At 41.4% G+C, this 22,655-nt stretch overlaps 1 protein-coding gene across 1 annotated transcript in view; it reads left to right on the plus strand.

Annotated features, from left to right (window-relative positions):
• ubn2a (ubinuclein 2a) overlaps nucleotides 1-20,842 on the plus strand; it is a 46,248-nt gene extending 25,406 nt beyond the window's left edge. Inside the window, exons 12-17 of the mRNA XM_057843940.1 lie at nucleotides 1,666-1,716; nucleotides 1,808-1,850; nucleotides 1,941-3,269; nucleotides 8,619-8,826; nucleotides 18,025-18,093; nucleotides 18,175-20,842. Coding sequence (XP_057699923.1) covers nucleotides 1,666-1,716; nucleotides 1,808-1,850; nucleotides 1,941-3,269; nucleotides 8,619-8,826; nucleotides 18,025-18,093; nucleotides 18,175-18,221 — 1,747 coding nt within the window. The 3' untranslated portion in view covers nucleotides 18,222-20,842. The remainder of the gene's footprint in view (nucleotides 1-1,665; nucleotides 1,717-1,807; nucleotides 1,851-1,940; nucleotides 3,270-8,618; nucleotides 8,827-18,024; nucleotides 18,094-18,174) is intronic.
• Nucleotides 20,843-22,655: the final 1,813 nt, after the last annotated feature.

Here is a 22,655-nt window from a genome sequence, read left to right on the forward strand (position 1 = left end):
CCTACACGGTTAGATGTCCAACAGCATAACTGGATTTAACTGTAACTGCGAACCGTAACGAAGGTTTCGAGTTGCTTGGAACGCATATATTTTAATTAGGGCTGCAGCTATCAGTTATTTTAGTAGTCGATTAATCGATGAACTAGTTAGTTCGAATAATCGAGTAATCTGATAAGGAACATAAATATTAAAATACCCGAGTTGCGCCTCAAACGGTATAAAAAGATAAATAAAAAATAAATGAGGGTACAACAAAAGAGCAATTGGCTAACTTACATAGCAAAAGTCCGCTAGCTTAAACGTGATAAAATGCTAACTTTTTTTTTTTTTTTTTTACACTTCTCTTAACAAATGGTTCAAACATATATTCCCACAAAAAGAAACGGTTAAATATACTTATAAACTAAATTACAAATGGATTAAAAAACATTTGCTCAAACAAAAACTTATGCATATGTTGGTCTTAACAGGGAGCAGCTGGATTTAGCCATGTGAAATGAGTTATGTCATATTCACTGTTGCCATTAGAGGGCAGCATATCCACACAAATCAATAAAACTAAATGCAAACACTTTCAAAACAAACCATTACAAAGCCACTTTGATTAGAGGAATACTCGACGCAGCAAAATTTAATTAGAATCTTTTTTTTAATCGAATTACATGAGTTAATCAATTAATTGTTGCAGCACTAATTTTCATTCATTTCCATGTCGCTTATCCTCACAAGTGTCGTGGGGTGTGTATATATACTGGGGCTGAAGCTATCGATTATTTTAGTTGTCGATTAATCGATGAACTACTTAGTTCGAATAATCAAGTAATCGGATGAGGAACACGAAAAGTGTAAAATACCTGAGCTGAGCCTCAAACGATATAAATTTTTTTTAAAAAAAAGGCTGTATGTCAACAAAAGAACAATCGGCTAAATTACACAGCAAAATCCCACTTGCTTAAATGTTTTTTTTTTTTTTTTTTTGTACAACGCTCTTAACATACGGTTCAGACATATATTCCCACAAAAAAAAAAAAAACGCTAAATATACCTATAACTAAATTACAAATGCATTTAAAAAACATAAGCGCAAACAAAAACTTGGCTTATCTTGGTCTTAACATGGAGCAGCTCGATTCAGCCATGTGAAATGAGGTCGACTAGAGGGCAGTGTATCCACCCAAATCAATAAAATGGAAAACACTTTCAAAATTAACCATTACAACGCCACTCTAATTAAACGAATACTCGAGGCAGCAAAATGTAATTCGAATCTTTTTTCTAATCGAATACTCGAGTTAATCGATTAATCGTTGCAGCACTAATAATTACATACATACTATTCATTCATTCATCTTCTGAACCACTATCCTCACAAGGGTCGCGGGATCTATATATATGAGTTAATCATAATTAACACGTTATTCCTGCCCTCAGAAATAACAAGAAAGCCTTAGAACAGTAGGAATGATGTTTAAGTGTTTACTTGGCTTCAATGTCGTAAGTAGTAATATGCCAAAGTTTCTGTGTGCTCAATGTAAAAACAATTTTTAAAGCAACTCTATCACCATCAATGGTAGCCACTGAGTTCAATAAGACTCTCAGAATGGTAATTTTGATATTTATTTCATTAAACGCATAAGAAAGACATTGTATTTTGTGTTTCTTCAGGATTCTGTTTAAGGAGAGTGTGTCAGTTCATATTCACCTCACTGGAAGCCTGTGAGTATTTCTCCTGCGTCTGAGATGAATGTAAACACACCGGACAAGTAGAAAGGATTGTCAGTGTTTGTTGTTTCATTCCTTTATACAGAGCCAAGAGGCGAGTGCTGCCTGGGCCCAAGGCCAAAGCTAAGGTTGGTTATAAAAAACAAACAAAAACATTTTATCCAATAGTTCTTTCCTCCTCTACATGACTGATGTTCATTGGTTGTTTGTGCATTCAGGAGGGCATGTGGGTCCGCAAACCTCCGTTGCCGGTGCCCCCTGCTCTTTGTGTGCCCTCCTCCTCTACATCCTCGGTGATCTCGGCCCGCCCGCCGCCTCTGTCGTCTCCATCCGAGCTCATCTGTCTATCGGACTCTCTAGATGAGGACCTGAGCGCGCCATCTCTAGACTCCATCTCGCACGCGCTGGCCCTCCTCAGCAACGCTGCTAAAGGCCTGGGCCCCTCCGACAGTCCTCTGTCGCCCCCTCCTCCGCAAATCCCGACCTCCTCCCCGCCCCCTGTCACCCCCCATTATCCTGCGCAGGTCACGTGCACCGCCCCCTCCAAGATGGCGAACACAACGACGGTGGGGAAAATAAGCACACCCGCCTCGCTTCCCGCTTCTTCTTCTACCTCTTCCAGGGCGCCCTGCAGACCCGTTGACGCTACCTATAGTCTAGTCAAGGCTACAGGCGCCCCCAGCCAGAGACAAGTTTGCTTGGCAACTGCCAACAACAGGCCCGGCGCGATCATCGGGGGCAAGATGCATCCGCACCCCGCCCCGTCGCCCCCAAAGCAACGCCCCCCGCCCACAGCTTCACCTCTGATGCTCCCCCATCATCAGAAGGGCCTGCTCGGCACCTCGGCAGGTAGCTTGGGGGTCCCTCAAAGCGTGGTCAAGGGCAACGGGGGCATCGCACAGTTGTCCTCGCCGTCCTCTCAGTCTCGTCCCGTCCCCTCGCCTCACCCCGCCACGCTGTCGCCCCCCTGTAGCGTGTCATCGCCGTCGCCCGTCTGCCAGACCGCCCCCTCCTCCCAGGTCAAAGCCCGCTCCCAGCACCCCCCGCCCAACTTCATCACGCCCATGCAGGCCACACTTACCAAGCCTGCTCACAGTACAAACTCGTCTCCCATCATCAAGCTGACCCCTCGGCCGCCACCACCCACCCCGCCCCCATCGTCACCATCCTCTTCGTCCCCCTCCCCTTCCTCCTCGCCATCGCACCCCCCTGGCCCGAAACACCAGTATTCCCCCAAAACGTTCCGACCGCCTTTCGGCATAACGGGTAGTGTTCAAGGGCCCGCGGCGAAGCAGACAGCGGGCTCCTTTACGGGGGCACCCAAACCTCCGCCCACCGCCGGTGCCCACAATTCACCCGGCAACAACAAGAGCTCCTCATCTGTCGGTCATGTTAGCAAAACGCCGCCTCCGTCGCCCTCGGGTTCGGCCAATCACGGCCAGAGACAGAGGCTGGTGGGTGCAGTCGGGCAGAATTTGAAGGCGGGAAACGGCTGGTCCGCTTCCGGAGCTTTGGCCACACCCTCCACGACATCGCACCTCTCACAGGTAACGTTTGTTTTTATCAAAGCGCAGCTTTAGCATTTTTCAAATGGAACAGTCAAAAAAAAGTACTGAAAGAAGGGCAGTATTGGTAGAGTAGTCGTATGTGGACTCTGTGAAGACAAGAAGGTAAAAAAAACAACTTACTATTAGTTATGCTAATTTAAAGGGAACCTCGGACTTAGACTTATAGGCTCTAATAAGCCACAATTGTTCTCTTTTACTAAAATATGTTATTAGAAACACAAAGTATTGCCATTGATTTAAAAATAATTATATTTAGTACATGTTTTGACCTACGGAGGGCGCCATGTTATATGCGTACAATGGACACTGATAATGTAGTTTGTCACAGTCACAAGACGTACAGTGGGGCAAATAAGTATTTAGTCAACCAAGTTCTCCTACTTGAAAAGATTAGAGAGGCCTGTAGTTGTCAACATGGGTAAACCTCAACCATGGGAGACAGAATGTGGAAAAAACCCCAGAAAATCACATTGTTTGATTTTTAAAGAATTTATTTGCAAATCATGGTGGAAAAGAAGAATTTGGTCAATACCAAAAGTTCATCTCAATACTTTGTTATGTATCCTTTGTTGGCAATAACCGAGGCCAAACATTTTCTGTAACTCTTCACAAACTTTTCACACACTGTTGCTGGTATTTTGGCCCATTCCTCCATGCAGATCTCCTCTAGAGCAGTGATGTTTTGGGGCTGTTGTCGGGCAACGCGGACTTTCAACTCTCTCCACACATTTTCTATGGGGTCAAGATCTGGAGACTGGCTAGACCACTCCAGGACCTTGAAATGCTTCTTACGAAGCCACTGCTTTGTTGCGCTGGCTGTGTGTTTAGGATCATTGTCATGCTGAAAGACACAGCCATGTCTCATTTTCAATGGCCTTGTTGATGGAAGATTTTCTCTCAAAATTTCTCGATACATGGCCCCATTCATTCTTTCCTTTACACAGATAGTCGTCCTGGTCCCTTTGCAGAAAAACAGCCCCAAAGCATGATATTTCCAACCCCATGCTTCACAGTGGGTATGGTGTTCTTTGGATGCAATTCAGTTTTCTTTCTCCTCCAAACACGAGAACCTGTGTTTCTACCAAAAAGTTCTATTTTGGTTTCATCTGTCCATAGCACATTTTCCCAGTCCTCTTCTGGATCATCCAAATGCTCTCTAGCAAACCGCAAATGGGCCTGGGCGTGTACTGGCTTCAGCAGGGGGACATGTCTGGAAGTTCAGTCCATGGCGGCGCATTGTGTTACTGATAGTAGCCTTTGTTACTGTGGTCTCACCTCTCTGTAGGTAATTCACTAGGTCCCCCTGTGTGGTTCTGGGATTTTTGCTCACCGTTCTTGTTATCATTTTGACGCCACGGGGGGAGATCTTGCATTGAGCCTCAGATGGAGGGACATTATCTGTGGTCTTGTATGTCTTCCATTTTCTAATAATTGCTCCCACAGTTTATTTCTTTACACCAAGCGTTTTACCTATTGCAGATTCAGTCTTCCCAGCCTGGTGCAGGTCTACAATTTTGTCTCTGGTGTCCTTCGACAGCTCTTTGGTCTTGGCCATAGTGGACTTTGGAGTGTGACTGACTGAGGTTGTGGACAGGTGTCTTTAATACCGATAATGAGTTAAAACAGGTGCCATTAATACAGGTAACGAGTGGAGCCTCGTTAGACCTTGTTAGAAGACGTTAGACCTCTTTGACAGCCAGAAATCTTGCTTGTTTGTAGGTGACCACATACTTATTTTCCACTCTAATTTGGAAATAAATTCTTTAAAAATCAGACAATGTGATTTTCTGTTTTTTTTCCCCCATAGTCTGTCTCCCGTGGTTGAGGTTTACCCATGTTGACAATTAAGGGCCTCTCTAATATTTTCAAGTAGGAGAACTTGCACAATTTGTGGTTGACTAAATACTTATTTGCCTCACTGTACACTACCGGCTTACCGCAATTCCTTCTACGCGGTGAGACATCCAACACATGCGCACATGGGTTAAAAGCGCTGAGTACTTACTATTTGTGTTTTAATTGAGTCTTTTATTATGTTTTCATTGCCTCAAAATACTTCTTGCATGCGTTTCCCTCTCATACTTTCAAGCATTGTGTTTTCTTAGCTTTAGCTTTAGAGTCGATTGTTGATCTGTTGACCACATTAGTCACGTAGTATATTTAAACCACCCTTTTTTGATAATACTACGTTTAAGTATTTTCTTAAGGCTTCTTTAGTATGTTCTGTCTGTATGCATCTAAACAAGATAAGCTCAAAGCGCACAGTGGTACCTGGGGTGCCAAATTTTCCTCTTGTAGCACGTTTCGCCGGTGTAGCAATTTTGGGCAGAAGTTTTTTTATTTTTTTTTCCCCTAGTCTCGTCACATCCCGGCTTTCCTGTTCATTTTGCTTTTGCTGCTCATTTTGTGAAATACTGACAGTTCTATCATGCTCATTACAGTTCCTCTCTGGTTCAAATTGAAAAGGTTGTACAGATGACGTGTTTATGTCACCAGAGTTATACTCTGGAAGCCCGGCAGTGCAACCATGTGACCTCAACGCCCTGTGACGTCAACAACAATGGCGACCTACTAGTTAAACTCATTTTATGAATTGTATAAAAATGAAAACGTCAAGAGAGGTTAGGTCAATTTCGAATTATTTGAACTCATAATAAAATTTACACAGAACTACAAATCTTTCTATCCGTGGATCTCTTTAATATTTTTAAAGGGATCCTCTATTTTTAAGACAAGTAATTCTTAAAAGATAAATGTTAGTATGAGTTATAATAATTTTATATTAAAACCCCTCTTAATGTTTTTGGTTTAATAAAGTTTGTAAAATTATTTTAAGTGAAAGGTCGCCATTCTTGTTACGTCGCAGTGCGTGACGTCACCGGGCCCGTTGCCGAAATTCCAGCGTGTCACTCGTTAGCTTTCCCAACATGTCGTCAGTTCTACACTTCCTCTTTGAACCAGATCTGAAAAGTGAAGAGCAAGACAGCACTGTCAGTCGTTCACAAGATGAGCTACAGTGAAAATACGTGCAGCAAATACCTGATAAGACAAAAGTTGGGCAAAACTGGTGATGCAGTCACTGCAAGTGAGTCTCAATGGCAACAGAGCGAGAGAGTGCTGTTGGGAACTCCGGTTGGGAGCGAGAGTGTATGCTGTTGGGAACTCCGGTTTTATAAGCAGATATCCAAGGTAAGCATATTGTGTTTTCAAACTTATCCCAATGTAAGTATGTAGATTGTTAGCATCCAGAGCTGTCGTGTGCTTTACATGCAGTACAGGCCAAAGAGCACACCTTGGCTACGTTCATACTACAGGTCTTAATGTACAAATCAGATTTTTTTCGTGTTTTTCCGACTCGAGTGAGGCATTAACTTGACGCTCTGAACGTGACAAGTCACATAGAACTGGACCATTTCAAATCCGATCTGGGTCACTTTCGTATGTGGTTCAAATCCGATCTGGGCCACATTTTTCCAGACTGTCGCGGCGGTCTGTACTGTCCAGTCTCTCAAATTGGAATTCATGCAGCAACTGCGTCATCAAAAAGCGAGAGAGACGCCACGGTAGTGGTGCAGCTGTGCGTTATTAGCACCTAGCTTGCCTTGAACACGGCTTTTTAGGAAGGGTCGGACTTGACAACAGTCATAAAAAAAATAAAAATGGGTTGAGGATAAGCCTGAGAATGATCGGTTTTCTGTCTGCTCCATATGAGCAATATTTCAACATTGCTTACACGGCCGAGAGTCGGGGCAAACTGCGCGTATGTGTGTGTGTGACATGCACGGACAGTGCGTGCATGCTATCGATCCATATACTTTGAATATAAGCCTAAACTGGGATTATTTATGTCTGTTATTTGTGTCCTCTTTTTAGAAAGCAAAATATGATATCCCTGGAATGACGGATGACAGCCAGCATGTGTGGTCATTTGTTTTGATGCTTCTGCGCATGCGGGTCGTCTTGCTCAGCGCTTGTCGGACTGCGAATTAGTGCGCATTCGTAATACTTGAATGGTCTCAATGGACAAAGGCAGTCTGAACGGGCACGCCAAAAAAACAGATATGACAAAAAATCTAATTCGTGCATTAAGACCTGTAGTATGAACGTAGCCCTTGTGGTAATCCATGTCTTGTACATTGTAACGCGTGGTAGGTAGGATACGTGTATAAAAGTACCAAAAAGGGGAGACGCTTCCACTTATGCATATTTATTCACAAAAAATATTTCCACCTTGACCACTCTTCACTCGGGAGCTCAGCAGTACGCAAACACGCGTTCCCTGACGAACTCCAACATTGTTGTAAGGTCCACGTCAGAGTCACTGTCGTCACTGTAGCGTGCCATAGTGCTTTAATTATTTCGTATGATTTGGGGAAAACTCCCACGAAGAATAGTCAACAATTGGACTGATTCCATGGCAATGTTGCAGCCGCGATCAGGCCGTCGATTCCACAAAATAGACTGATCCGAAAAGCCGCTGTGGGACAGACGAATCAAAAAAAAAAAAAGGACAGATCCGAAACCAATATTGCAGACGCGGTGGAACTGTCGGATCCAAAAAATAGACGGATCCCTTACTGGACTGAGGATCCAGGAAAAATGTTCGGGCCCCAGTTGTAACGCGTGGTGGGTAGGATACGTGCATACAGGGACCAAAAAGGGGGAGAAGCTTCCACTTATGCACATTTATTCACTAAAAATAATAATTCCACCTTGACCACTTACTTCACTCCCCTTGTCTCCATTTGACCGGAAATTGCATCCAAAAGCAGCACATCGTGGCATTTTACTTTGCGAGTTTAGGCAGCAATAAGCAATTGTTGAACACGCTACACATTTGGAAAGATCCCAATTACGTCATCACTGCGAGCCCGCAAACCATGGCGCCAACTAACGGTCAAAATATGTACTAAATATTATAAAATATTGCCATTGATTTAACATTTTATGTGTTTCTAACAACATATTTTAGTACAAGAGAACAATTGTGGTTTATTAGAGCCTACATGTATTTAAGTTAGAGGATCACTTTAAGTTGCCATAACTCATTTTTTTATGTTCTCTTCAATAACTTGTGTTTAGGGGTGACAATGAAAAATAAGCAAAAGATTACATTTGAGATAGAAAAGGGGTTTTGCACTTTGTTTCTGCTTCAACTTTTTTATTTTTTTTATTTGAGCCTTCCTTGTCTTTTGTTCCTATTGCCTCCCTAAAAAAGTAGGGGAAAAAAAGGGAATAATAGTAGATTTTATTTTTAGGCCAAGCTCTACATGAAAATCATTTATACCGTGTTTTCTAGCCCTTTAAAGTCTCCTGGTGTGTGTTCAGGTATCGGCGGCGGGCACCCCCCTCCTGGGAGGCCCGTCAGCACTGCCCCTGGGCTTCGGAATGCTGGGCGGGTTGGTGCCCGTCTCGCTTCCCTTCCAGTTCCCACCGCTGCTCAACTTCAGCCCCCCTGGGGCCCCGGGCCCCGCCGGCATGGGCTCGGCCCCCGGCTCCAACTCAGGATATCCCCTAGCACAGAGTGACCTGTTGGGTGAGTGCTAGAAATACTTACAGGGATACACTGTGCTTCAATCATGGTATGGGCGCTAGAGGTGTGCGAAATTTCCGATTCTTAGATTATTCATGATTCGGCCGTGGTAGATTCAAGAACAAATCACAAACATCCAAATTCCGATTATTGAAATATGTCAAGTAAAGCGGAACTAAATAACAGCGCGGTCTTCCGGACGCAATAAGGAATGGACCGAGAGTAAACATCATGCTTGCCATTACCCGGCTCTGGCTCAACTCATGCAGCTAGATTTAAAAAACAAAACAAAAAAAAAAACAATAATACCTGACTAGTATTACTAGTATTAATATCTGACTAGTGGCAGCTAAGATTTGTTGATATTTCAGACTATTTATGTTGCCTTCTACCCTGCAGATCTCTCTTCACTGTTTTCTGAGAGAATCTCGGATCCAAGCAGGCTCCACTAGGTCTCCTGCAATATTTGCGGTGACTGTGGTGTAATTCAATGGAAGATTCATCTGAAAAATCTACCTTTTGCCACAAAACAGTGAAGTTTGGTGGTGGCAAAATCATGGTCTGGGGTTACATCCAGTATGGGGGTGTGCGAGAAATCTTCAGGGTGGAAGGCAACATAGTCTGAAATAAGCCTCAACGATATATCGTTTAAACATCGCCATCGCGATGTGTGCGTGCGCAATAGTCCCATCGTAAGGACGTGCGAGTTTTTTTCTTTTTCTTTTTCCAATCCACATACGCTCTGCTTTCTGCTCTGCAGAGAGCCTCACACCCTCCCTCCCCCAGCTCTTTGAACCTCACAGTCACTGCAGCACTTGCTTATTAAAGTTAACGATGCTGGTATCTTTGATCTTGCCAAAGAAGCGGACATCACAGCGCAGCAGCTGTCAATCATCGTTTAACTTGTTAAACAGTTTCTGCAAGGAAGCCGCTTTGGAATGAATGTGTGTGTGTGTGTGTGAAGAAGTGACATTTTAAATCAAAATCTGTTGCCCTCTGCCCGAAAGCTGAAGATGGGTCGTCACTGGGTCTTTCAGCAAGACAGTGACCCTAAACATATGGCCAAATCTACACAGAAATGGTTCACCAGACACAAAATCAAGCTCCTCCCATGGTCATCTCAGTCCCCTGACCTCAACCCCATTGAAAACCTGTGGGGTGAGCTGAAGAGGAGAGTACAGAGGAGAGGACCCAGGTCTCTGGATGATTTAGAGAGATTCTGCAAAGAGGAATGGCTGAAGATCCCTCTTTCTGTCTTTTCCCATCTTGTGAAACATTATAGGAGAAGATTAGGTGCTGTTTTGTTGGCAAAAGGGGGTTGTACAAAGTATTAACACCAGGGGTGCTAATAATTGTGACACACACAGGGTACCCGCGGGTTATTAAAAGTATTAAAAAAGCATTGAATTTAGTTTTCCATTATTAAAGGTATTAAAAGAATTAAATTAACTGTTGTAAGTCTGGAATCTTTTCACCGTGGTCTTAATTTTCAAGAACATCTCAGTGCAACCTAAATTATATCCGTGACAGTTTTTTTTTTTTTTTTAAATCCATAACGAAGATGACGCATAGAATTTTTACGATGCACTGCACTACATACCGAAATGCAACTCGTGCGTGCCAAACCACCTCAACCGGCAAAACGGAGAATCCAACCACCCCTGCATCGCAATGAAATAACGCTAGAAAAGTTTGTTAAACATAATGTTGCTCAAATCGTGTTTTTTTTCCAGAGGGAGCATTCCCGACTTCGTAACTGCAGCCAATTTAAGCTCATCAAGACTTTAAGATAGAGGTAAATTCGGGCCTAAAAAGTCCAGCACGACCCGAACTGGTCCGCTGGTATTGAAGCCCGACCCGCGTTTTGTGTATTAACATTTGTGACGATGTCTGCATAAAAGCGTGTCTTTTATAACGAATTCTCAGTTGGCAGAAAAAAAAAACGCACATTTTCTTAATGTTTAAATAGACTACATACATGATGATTATAAATTTATTTACACAACGAAATAACGCTGGAAAAGTTTGTTCAATATAAATAAAGAGATGCGGTTTTGCGGACTCGCAGAGGGGAAGATTAAAAAGGGCGTATAGACCCTACCCACGTGACGTCACAACTCCGTCCTCCTGACTGGTGCCGCCCAATTGTCCGTCAACACATCGTGTTTACCTGTTACGGCTACGTACATTCCTCTTATTTACGGCGTGTTTTTCTGCTTGTTAACATTAATAATCAAAATGGTGAAGGCGTGTGTGGCGGTCGGTTGCAATAACAGAGAAGATAGACGGAGAGACTTGAAGTTCTACCGGATTCCGAGAGACCCCAGAGAGGAGAGCGAGATGGGCTGCTGCAATTCGACGAGAAAACTGGGCTCCAACCGATTACCACAGATTATGTAGTAGTCATTTTATATCTGGTAAGATGCATTTAATATATATTTAGAGGGTTTTGGGCTGACAACCACAATTAAGATCATTGCTAGGCTAATCGCCGACAACATACACGTATGTATGTAGTGAGAGTGCTATCGCTAAACCATATAAACATTAAAAGCCCTAGCTCCATTGACAAATGACATGAAATACATTAGACATGACAGTGGATGTTAGCAAGAACAAAAGATTTTGAATTGAAAATTTCGTAACTCACCTTTCCAAGAACAAGATAGATTCCTGCCGAATTTTCGTGGACGAGGACCTGTTTCACCCAACCAGCAACGAAGTATTTATAAGCCTCCAAGCTCTTAAAGTTTTTCAAACTTTCGTGAGAATAGGCTGATTTTGTGTGGACAAGATAGTTGTACATATCAGGGTAGCTAGCAGATGTCAGGCAAATACGGCGGAGACAGCGGGTCGAAAAACATCGATTTAGGCATCAAATATGGATCTGGCGAATGGATAAACTGAAGGTTTTCCACATAACGCCTTTTATGCAACGCATCAAGTGAGTTTACGGCATCCGAAAGCACCGGGTCTTCCATGAAATGCATTATAAGTTGCTCGATCAATTGAGACCATTGATAATACAGACACAAAATGACGGACAAGGGGGCGGAACAATACAGCGATCACGTGATTTTGTGACATCGGTGGGTAGGGTCTATAGGCACGCTCTGGCTCTGCAATGACCATACAATGCCTTCTTTTTTTTTTAATCCAAATTATTTATTTTATAACAAGTATTCTTTAGTTTATCATTCATACATCGTTAATATATAGTTATTTCAAAAAGTTAGCGAGAAAGAACCCTGGCCTGGCCCGACGTAATAATTGACATTTTAATTTTGGTCATGTTTTCAGTTTAATTTAGCTGTTTCCAGTTTGCTGTGTTTATAATTGCGATGTTTGTTTACCGCTTTTCCTCTTACTGCTAAGAGGGAGGAAGTTACAGTGCCTTGCAAAAGTAATCGGCCCCCTTGAACCTTGCAACGTTTCGCCACATTACAGGCTTCAAACATAAAGATATAAAATTTTAATTTTTTGTCAAGAATCAACAACAAGTGGGACACAATCGTGAAGTCGAACAAAATTTATTGGATAATTTAAACTTTTTTAACAACTAAAAAACTGAAAAGTGGGGCGTGCAATATTATTCGGCCCCCTTGCGTTAATACTTTGTAGCGCCACCTTTTGCTCCAATTACAGCTGCAAGTTGCTTGGGGTATGTTTCTATCAGTTTTGCACATCAAGAGACTGACATTCTTGCCCATTCTTCCTTGCAAAACAGCTCGAGCTCAGTGAGGTTGGATGGAGAGTGTTTGTGAACAGCAGTCTTCAGCTCTTTCCACAGATTCTCGATTGGATTCAGGTCTGGACTTTGACTTGGCCATTCTAACACTTGGATACGTTTATTTTTGAACCATTCCATTGTAGATTTGGCTTTATGTTTTGGATCATTGTCCTGTTGGAAGATAAATCTCCGTCCCAGTCTCAGGTCTTGTGCAGATACCAACAGGTTTTCTTCCAGAATGTTCCTGTATTTGGCTGCATCCATCTTCCCGTCAATTTTAACCATCTTCCCTGTCCCTGCTGAAGAAAAGCAGGCCCAAACCATGATGCTGCCACCACCATGTTTGACAGTGGGGATGGTGTGTTCAGGGTGAAGAGCTGTGTTGCTTTTACACCAAACATATCGTTTTGCATTGTGGCCAAAAAGTTCAATTTTGGTTTCATCTGACCAGAGTACCTTCTTCCACATGTTTGGTGTGTCTCCCAGGTGGCTTGTGGCAAACTTTAAACGAGACTTTTTATGGATATCTTTGAGAAATGGCTTTCTTCTTGCCACTCCTCCATAAAGGCCAGATTTGTGCAGTGTATGACTGATTGTTGTCCTATGGACAGACTCTCCCACCTCAGCTGTAGATCTCTGCAGTTCATCCAGAGTGATCATGGGCCTCTTGGCTGCATCTCTGATCAGTTTTCTCCTTGTTTGAGAAGAAAGTTTGGAAGGACGGCCGGGTCTTGGTAGATTTGCAGTGGTCTGATGCTCCTTCCATTTCAGTATGATGGCTTGCACAGTGCTCCTTGAGATGTTTAAAGCTTGGGAAATCTTTTTGTATCCAAATCCGGCTTTAAACTTCTCCACAACAGTATCTCGGACCTGCCTGGTGTGTTCCTAGGTTTTCATAATGCTCTCTGCACTTTAAACAGAACCCTGAGACTATCACAGAGCAGGTGCATTTATACGGAGACTTGATTACACACAGGTGGATTCTATTTATCATCATCGGTCATTTAGGACAACATTGGATCATTCAGAGATCCTCACTGAACTTCTGGAGTGAGTTTGCTGCACTGAAAGTAAAGGGGCCGAATAATATTGCATGCCCCACTTTTCAGTTTTTTATTTGTTAAAAAAGTTTAAATTATCCAATAAATGTTGTTCCACTTCACAATTGTGTCCCACTTGTTGTTGATTCTTGACAAAAAAATTAAATTTCATATCTTTATGTTTGAAGCCTGAAATGTGGCGAAAGGTTGCAAGATTCAAGGGGGCCGAATACTTTTGCAAGGCACTGTACATCGGCCGCTTCTATGATATTTAAGTCATCAGCCATCTGCTGTGAGCCGGGAATTTAACGCCTGCTTTCACACACACTGCTTCCCATGTCAGTCGACACGGGAAATTGTTTTCACACACAACTGTTGCACGGTTATATATTCCCGTTGTTTTGGAGTATGTGATAGGGGCTCAAGTTACATCCAGATACTTTAGGTTGCAGTTTATGGGTCATGCGAAGGCAGTGGACCTGCTTAAACATTTCGGTTTGCCTTTCGAATGAATGTGAATTTCGCCGTTTTAACTCGAGAGTTAGCCATGTTCACTGGGGTCTTGGCAGGTGCACTAGCGGCTAGCCTGTTACAGAAGATGGCTAGTCTGAGTCCTGTCCTCCTCCTCTTTTTGTCCATAATTATTGTGTGCGTGTGTGTGTTTAAAAAATTCTGACAGACTTTATAATGTTACTTTAAATGTGTTTTAATTGTATCTTCAATATGTGTGCGTTCTTTTGTCAAACGCAATTAGTAATTGAGGTTAAATTTGATGTTCAGTGCTTCATTTATTTAATATGATTCAATATGATCTAAATAATGTGTGCGAGAAAAGTATGAATTTTCAGTTGAAATGGCATTAAAAAAGGTCTTATAAGTCTTGAATTTAGATTTATCAATCCTGGAGGGACCCTGCACACATTATTTGATGTTAAATAATTATTTCTTTATGTGGGATTTTTTTCCCCACTGAATAAATGCACTTGCATTGAAGGTTGGATTTTTCTCTTTTTTCCATTAAGGTCCCATATTATTTAGAAGAAAAAAAAAAGCTAAAAAACACATAATCATTATAAATCCAATAATTATGGAGGGCACTGTAGATATACAAAACAAGATGTACTGCTAACAGTCCAATCAATGCATTTCTATGACGACCTCTTATCCTGTAGTGGTATATCTAGAGTAGACAGGGATATCTGGTGTGTCAAGCGGCACAGGCCAAAGTCAATCAGCCAGAACGCAGTCATTAATAAATTATTTATTATTTCTGTGCGGCCCGGTACCAAATGCGCCACGAACTGGTCGTTGGGGATCCCTGCTTTAAGCCCATGGAAGTCATACAAAATATTAAATTTGGATCTCACAGCGCCACTATTCAATTAGCTTATGTTAAGCTTATGTTAATTTTTGTATTTGAAGTACATTTTTTTTGTTCAATTTTCACACTAATTTCTGTAGGCGACAAAACTTTTGTCTTGCCAAAATCTGACCTTTATGTCTTCATTAAATGATAAATCTTTTTTCAGTGAAACAAATACATTTTTGTACATTCAACATCATTTGGGAGGGTCTTAACTTTCATATGAGCCATTTCTGAAACCAATTGAATAATTAAGTCAAGGTTATTAGTAGAGGTGGGAATCTTTGGGCACCTAACGATTCGATTACGATTCAGAGACTCCGATTCGATTATAAATCGATTATTGATGCCCCCCTCCCTTTTTTTCTTTTTCTTTTTTTATGTTTTGTATATTTGTTCCAAAATTGTTCAAAATCCTCTCAGGCTAAATAAACCACACTACTACTTTAGTATCAAGTTACCGGTTAAAAACGGCAAATAAAATACTCAAATCCCCATTCTGTATCAGCAGCTTTAAACTACATTCAATTAATTTAATGTTGTGAATCAACCGTTAAAGTTGTTAAAATTGCGCCCGTTATTCCATGATTTCCCTCATGTCTACTTTCGACATGTGAAAGTTTTAAAACTGTTTCATCATTTAAAGATAGATTCAAGTCAAGATTTTGCCGATTTAGGGGTATTTTAGATAAAAAGTAATTAGGTTCTCTACAACAGAGCCTTCTAGAGAAGTCTCCTGCTTTAAGATGGCGCCTGTTTACTAGCGCGGGAAAGTCTATTGTTGCACATCTAGTCTAGATATATATGATATCTACCACAGCTGTATGTTGCCGTATGTTTGTAGCAAGTAGCAACTGGGCACTGTTTGTAGCGGCTGACGGCCGCAGTCAGGTATTATTGTTTTTTTTTACCTAGCGGCATGAGTTGAACATGATATTTACTCTCGGTCCGTTCCTCATTGCGTCCCGAAGACCGCGCTGACTGCGTTTTATTTCCGCTTTACCTGGTAAAATTCAATAATCGGAATTTGGATGTTTGTGAATCGTTCTCGAATCTTCCACGGCCGAATCGCGAATAATTTAAGAATCGGAAATTTTGCACGCCTCTAGTTATTAGTAGGGGTGCACGATATCCATTTTTTGAAACCGATATCGATAACTTCCTGCTCCTCAAGGCCGATACCGATACGATAACTGATAATATATACAGTTGTGGTCAAAAGTTTACATACACTTGTGAAGAACATAATGTCATGGCTCTCTTGAGTTTCCAGTTATTTCTACAACTCTGATTTTTCTCTAAAAGAGTGATTGGAACAGATACTTCTTTGTCACAAAAAACATTCATGAAGTTTGGTTCTTTTATGACTTTATTATGGGTGAACAGAAAAAAGTGATCCAATCTGCTGGGTCAAAAATATACATACAGCAGCGCTAATATTTGGTAACATGTCCCTTGGCCATTTTCACTTCCATTAGGCGCTTTTGGTAGCCATCCACAAGCTTCTGGCAAGCTTCTGGTTGAATCTTTGACCACTCCTCTTGACAGAATTGGTGCAGTTCAGTTAAATTTGATGGCTTTCTGACATGGAGTTGTTTCTTCAGCATTGTCCACAAGTTCTCAATGGGGTTTAAGTCAGGACTTTGGGAAGGCCATTCGAAAACCTTAATACTAGCCTGATTTAGCCATTCCATTACCACTTTTGATGTGTGTTTGGGGTCATTGTCCTGTTGGAACACCCAACTGCGCCCAAGACCCAATCTTCGGGCTGATGACGTTAGGTTATCTTGAAGAATTTGAAGGTAATCCTCCTTCTTCATTATCCCATTTACTCTCTGTAAAGCACCAGTTCCATTGGCAGCAAAAATAGCCCCACAGCATGATACTACCACCACCGTGCTTGACGGTAGGCATGGTGTACTTGGGGTTAAAGGCCTCACCTTTTCTCCTCCAAATATATTGCCGGGCATTGTGGCCAAACAGCTCGATTTTTGTTTCGTCTGACCACAGAACTTTCCTCCAGAAGGTCTTATCTTTGTCCATGTCATCAGCAGCAAACTTCAGTCGAGCCTTAAGGTGCCGCTTTTGGAGCAAGGGCTTCCGTCTTGCACGGCAGCCTCTCAGTCCATGTAGATGCAAAACACGCTTGACTGTGGACACTGACACCTGTGTTCCATTCTTGGCAGATCTGCTTTTTGGTGATTCTCGGTTGAATCTTCACCCTCCTGACCAATTTTCTCTCAGCAGCAGGTCATAGCTTGCGTTTTCTTCCTGATCGTGGCAGTGACAAAGCAGTGCCAAGCACATTATACTTACAAACGATTGTTTGCACTGTTGCTCTTGGGACCTGCAGCTGCTTTGAAATGGCTCCAAGTGACTTTCCTGACTTGTTCAAGTCAATGATTCGCTTTTTCAGATCCATGTATGTATATTTTTGACCCAGCAGATTTGATCACTTTTTCTGTTAACTCATAATAAAGTCATAAAAGAACCAAACTTTATGAATGTTTTTTGTGACAAAGAAGTATCTGTTCCAATCACTCTATCGGAGAAAAATCAGAGTTGTAGAAATAACTGGAAACTCAAGAGAGCCATGACATTATGTTCTTCACATGTGTATGTAAACTTTTGACCACAACTGTATATAATTTTTCAATGTATATTCACCTGAGTTTTTGAACACCTGTAGGTCAAAAATACTAGTGGTTGATTCAGCTTAGATTTACCTTTGACCGAACCAGAATTTTCATGATGACGTGAACATTATTATAAAGAACAAAACAAAGACGGTAACAAAACTTGTCATACTGGAAAAAAGGAATGGAGACAAACGTACAAATCCCAATCCGACACATGCCAAAAATATTATTAATAGGGCCGGTAATATACTATGTTATCGGATTTATTGGGATGACGTCATAATTCCTATTATCGGACCGATAATTATCGTGCACCTCTAGTTATTAGCAATTATTTCTCGAAAATGGATAAGCAACAATACTTTTGTCAGGGACTGAAGTGCGAAAATTACGGTAAGTCTGTAAATCCTCCATTTTGTGTCCCCTCAGAGCTGTACAAGAGTCTCCAAGCCGGGTCGCAGGCCGCTCTACCTCCTCACTTGCAGCTCGCTTTCTCAGGTAAGACCAAAAAAAAAAAAAAGAACCAAAGTGTTGACGACTTGCCCTCGAAAGTCATTTCCATTGCCGTCACGTTGCCAGACACCAACCAAAGCCAGGGCGGAGACAAGCGCAAGCCGAGCCACTGAAAGCTGCGACATCACGGGACTCTTTTGACTGACTATTGGGCCAATGGGACGCTACAGTTTTTTTGTCTTTTTTTTTTTTTTTTCAAATAAATTGACCTGGTTGGACTTTGGCACACAAGTGAACTTTTTAGAACAAGGTTGAGCAGGTGAAGAGATTTATTTTAGTGTTATTTTTGTCAACATGTTTACATTAAGCGACCTTGATCACTGTGGAAGGAGAGGAAGAGAGAATTTCTATTTAAACGGTGGAGCTGAGTTCTCGACAAAGAAACACAAAAAAAGGAAAAAAATAAGAATGAAAGAAATCTGATGCTTATTTTTCTTTGTGTCCCTTTTTTAGAGTTTTTATCACGGCTTCCCGTTCTTTCTCGCTCCCACTTATGACTGTTAAATAGTAGCTTAAATTATGAATACTGATAAATTATTTGTAATTTACACAGGGACGTGATGCAGTGCGTGCGTATGTTGGAAAGAGGAACGTGTGTGTGAGTAGAGTTTAAAAAAAAATAAAAGTCAACAATATACTGTTAATTCCGCATTCTCCCGATAATACGGAGTGAACGTTGCACAGGATGTTTTTATTTGATGGTATTTTTCATTATTTTGGGTGCTGTTTCATCACACTGGACCTTCTTTATTGTGGCTCCGTGAAGACTTGAAATGAGAACGCGAGATAAGATTGTAGCCTACTTGAATGATTTTTGTCTTGTTTTTTGTTTATGAAATTGTCATTTCTCTGATTTATGACACGCCTTAGTTTGGACGCCGCTAGAAATATGTTCTATGCAGGAGAAAAGTGCAAATGTAGAACGGACCGGAACACCTACCCTATCTCTTTTTCCACATGCCCTTTTTTTGTGCCGATTACCTCCACGATCTGTTCTTCCTCGTTGCGTGTGCGTGTGCGTGAGTGTGTGTGTGTGTGGCTGATATGGCTGCACGGAGAATGATGCCAAAGATTGTTGTTGTAGCTCTCCCTCCCTTCCCGTCTCTCCCTCCCTCGCTCTCTCCTCACCAGATTGGGTGTGAATGGTACAAGTGTGGAAAGGAGGGAAAACAATAAGACATTTCTATGTGAACCGGTGGCTTCATTTAATTTCATTTTTTTCAATTAGTTTGGAAATGTTTTTTTTCTCCTGTGTGTCAAATACGGAATTAAAAACAGGTGTTTTCCATGATGACTCAGATTTTTCTTACCGGAGAAGGGTTAAGGGGCCGCGTTTTATGACAGATGTCGCTACATATCACTGAACAAAAATCTCACCTAACAAAGCGTTGCTTTGATGAGAAGTGCAGTTAAAAAAAAAAAAATTCTGATCCTAAGTCCCGATCGATCGGGTCCGATCACGTCATTTTCAAAGTATTGGAATCGGCAAAAAAATATCGGACATGCCTGTTTTTAATATATAGACCCTACTCACCAACGTCACAGAATGACGGGTCGCTGTATCCGGCCGCCATATTGTCCGTCTTTGTTTATCCGTATTCTCAATGGTTTCAATTTGTCGTGCAATTTATAGTGCAATTCATGGAAGCCCCGGTCCTTTCAGACACTGTAAACTCATTGGATGCGTTGCATAAAATGCGTTATGTGGAAAAGCTTCAGTCAATCCATTTGCCAGATCCATATTTGATGCCTAAATCGATATTTTTCGACCCGCTGTCTTCGCCCTCTCTGCCTGACATCTGCTACCCTGATATCTACAACTATCTTGTCCACACAAAATCAGCCTATTCTCACGAAAGTTTGAAAAACTTTAAGAGCAGCACTCTAAGCAACATTACCCCGTGTGACTCTTTACTTCCAGTTTTCTAAAATGGCGACAATCAATAAAAAAAAAAGTTGACTGCGATGGCCGACGCTTCAAGGATAGGTGGATATTGGACTATTTCTTCAATAAAACACGCAACAACTGTGTCTGCCTCATTTGCAAGGAGACAGTCGCTGTTTTCAAAGAGTTCGATGTGACGCGATAAGGATATTACCGAACAAGACACGCTGACATGTACGACAACATTACAGGGAAGATACGCAGCGAGAAATTATAGCAACTTGAAGCTAGTTTAATTTCACAGCAGCAGTATTTCGCAAGAGCCCCAGTGTCGAAAGAGAACGCCACAAAGACGAGACTGTTGAAATTATGGATTTAAAAAAATAATAAAGCAAACGTGACAGACAGAAGGGCTTGCTAAAATTTGTTTCAATATATTGTTCTATGTAAATCAGCCAAGGTAGCCCCCCGCATTTTTACCACACCCATTTCTGGCCCCCTTTGCAAAAGGTTTGGACACACCTGTTTAACTGATGATCCGTAGACGAGGCCAGCTTCTTTCACTTGGTACAAGCTAAATATTATTCAAAATGTAATGATGGTGGAAGAAATAAGCATCTTGAATTTGAAACTGTATGTTGTCGGCGATTAGCCTCGCAATGATCTTAATTGTGGTTGTCAGCCCAAAACCCTCTAAATATATATTAAATGCATCTTACCAGATATAAAATTACTACTACATAATCTGTGGTAATTGTTTGGAGCCCAGTTTTCTCGTCGAATTGCAGCAGTCCATCTCGCTCTCCTCTCCGGGTCTCTCGGAATACGGTAGAACCTCAAGTCTCTCCGTCTATCTTCTCTGTTATTGCAACTAACCGCCATACACGCCTTCACCATTTTGATTATTAATGTTAACGAGCAGAAAAACACGCCATAATAGGAGGAATTTACGTAGCGGTAATGCGTCAACACGACGAGTTGACGGACAATATGGCGCAGAGGCGTGGTTGTGACGTCGTGTGTAGGGTCTATATATATATATTTTAATTAAATCGTTTTCTAATTGTATTTAACGTTACAGACATAATATGTTACACTCATCCAGAGTCTTTAGTTTAGTTTAGGTAGGGTTATCAAATTTATCCCGTTAACGGCGGTAATTAATTAAAATTTTTTTTTATCACGTTAAAATATTTAACGCAATTAACGCATGCGCTGCACGACCCACTCATGCATTGTCGTGTTCAATCTGTAATGGCGCCGCGGAAAATAAGTGAATTTTGGCAGCCTTTGAAACTTTTTTTTTAATTGGCTAAAGCCTTACAATTCCTCTCCCTACAATTAGAAATATCGTGGGAAGCAATGTGGGGAAGAAAAGTAGTAATTGATCTTTTTCTTAACACCCTATGTTATTTCCCAACGCAGAGAAGATATATCAATTGGAAGCACTACGCACAGTCATGGGTGCACTTCCCATCATGCATTTGGGCACAACAGTTAAATGGCTACAGTATCATTTACTGAAAGCTCAACAAATACACTAGATGGCAATATTTAGTCACAATATACAAAGTCACATTTATCCTTTAAGAATTACAAGTCTTTCTATCCGTGGATCCCTCTCACAGAGAGAATGTTAATAATGTAAATGCCATCTTGAGGATTTATTGTCATAATAAACAAATACAGTACTTATGTACTGTATGTTGATTCGTCCGAGTTTTATTCATTTTTTTCTTAATGCATTGCCAAAATGTATATGATCGGGAAAAATTATCAGGAATGATTGGAATTGAATCGGGAGCAAAAAAAAAAAAGCAATCGGATCGGGAAATATCGGGAACGGCACCCTACTAAGAAGTCAATAGCCTAACTCCACTGCTGTTGAGTAGAAATTTTGGCTACCCAAGTATGAGTAGAACTACTTTTAAATAATATTACTCAAGTAAAAGTGTTTTTTTTTTCTCAGCACATCATCATCTAAAAAGTTTGGAAAAAAAAGAATGTTTTTTTTCAAAAGTGCAACTCTTTAGCGTTCAGAAACACTAAAAGAAATGAACAATAAAAAACATTGTGGTGGTCAGTAAATTTTATAGAGCAAGTGCAGGGAAATACAGTGTCCTCCATAATTATTCGCGCCCCTGAAAAAGATGTGTTTTTTAGCTTCTAATATATATTTTTTAATTCAAATAATATGGGACCTTAATGGAAAAAAAAGAAAAATCCAACCTTCAATACAAGTGCATTCATTCAGTGGGGAAAAAAAATCCCACTTAAAGAAAAAAATTATTTGCCATCAAATAATGTATGTCACAATTATTAGCACCCCTGGTGTTAATACTTTGTACAACCCCCTTTTGCCAACAAAACAAGGTCTGGGAACTGAGATGGCCATGGGAGGATCTTGATTTTATGTCTGGTGAACCATTTCTGTGTAGATTTGGCCATATGTTTAGGGTCATTGTCTTGCTGAAAGACCCAGTGACGACCCATCTTCAGCTTTCGGGCAGAGGGCAACAGATTTTGATTTAAAATGTCCTGGTATTTCAAAGCATTCATAATGCCATGCACCCTAACAAGGTTCCCAGGGCCTTTGGAAGCGAAACAGCCCCACAGCATCACTGACCCACCCCTATACTTCACAGTGGGTATGAGGTGCTTT

The sequence above is a fragment of the Corythoichthys intestinalis genome, chromosome 8, assembly GCF_030265065.1.
Source record: "Corythoichthys intestinalis isolate RoL2023-P3 chromosome 8, ASM3026506v1, whole genome shotgun sequence".
Taxonomy (NCBI): domain Eukaryota; kingdom Metazoa; phylum Chordata; class Actinopteri; order Syngnathiformes; family Syngnathidae; genus Corythoichthys; species Corythoichthys intestinalis.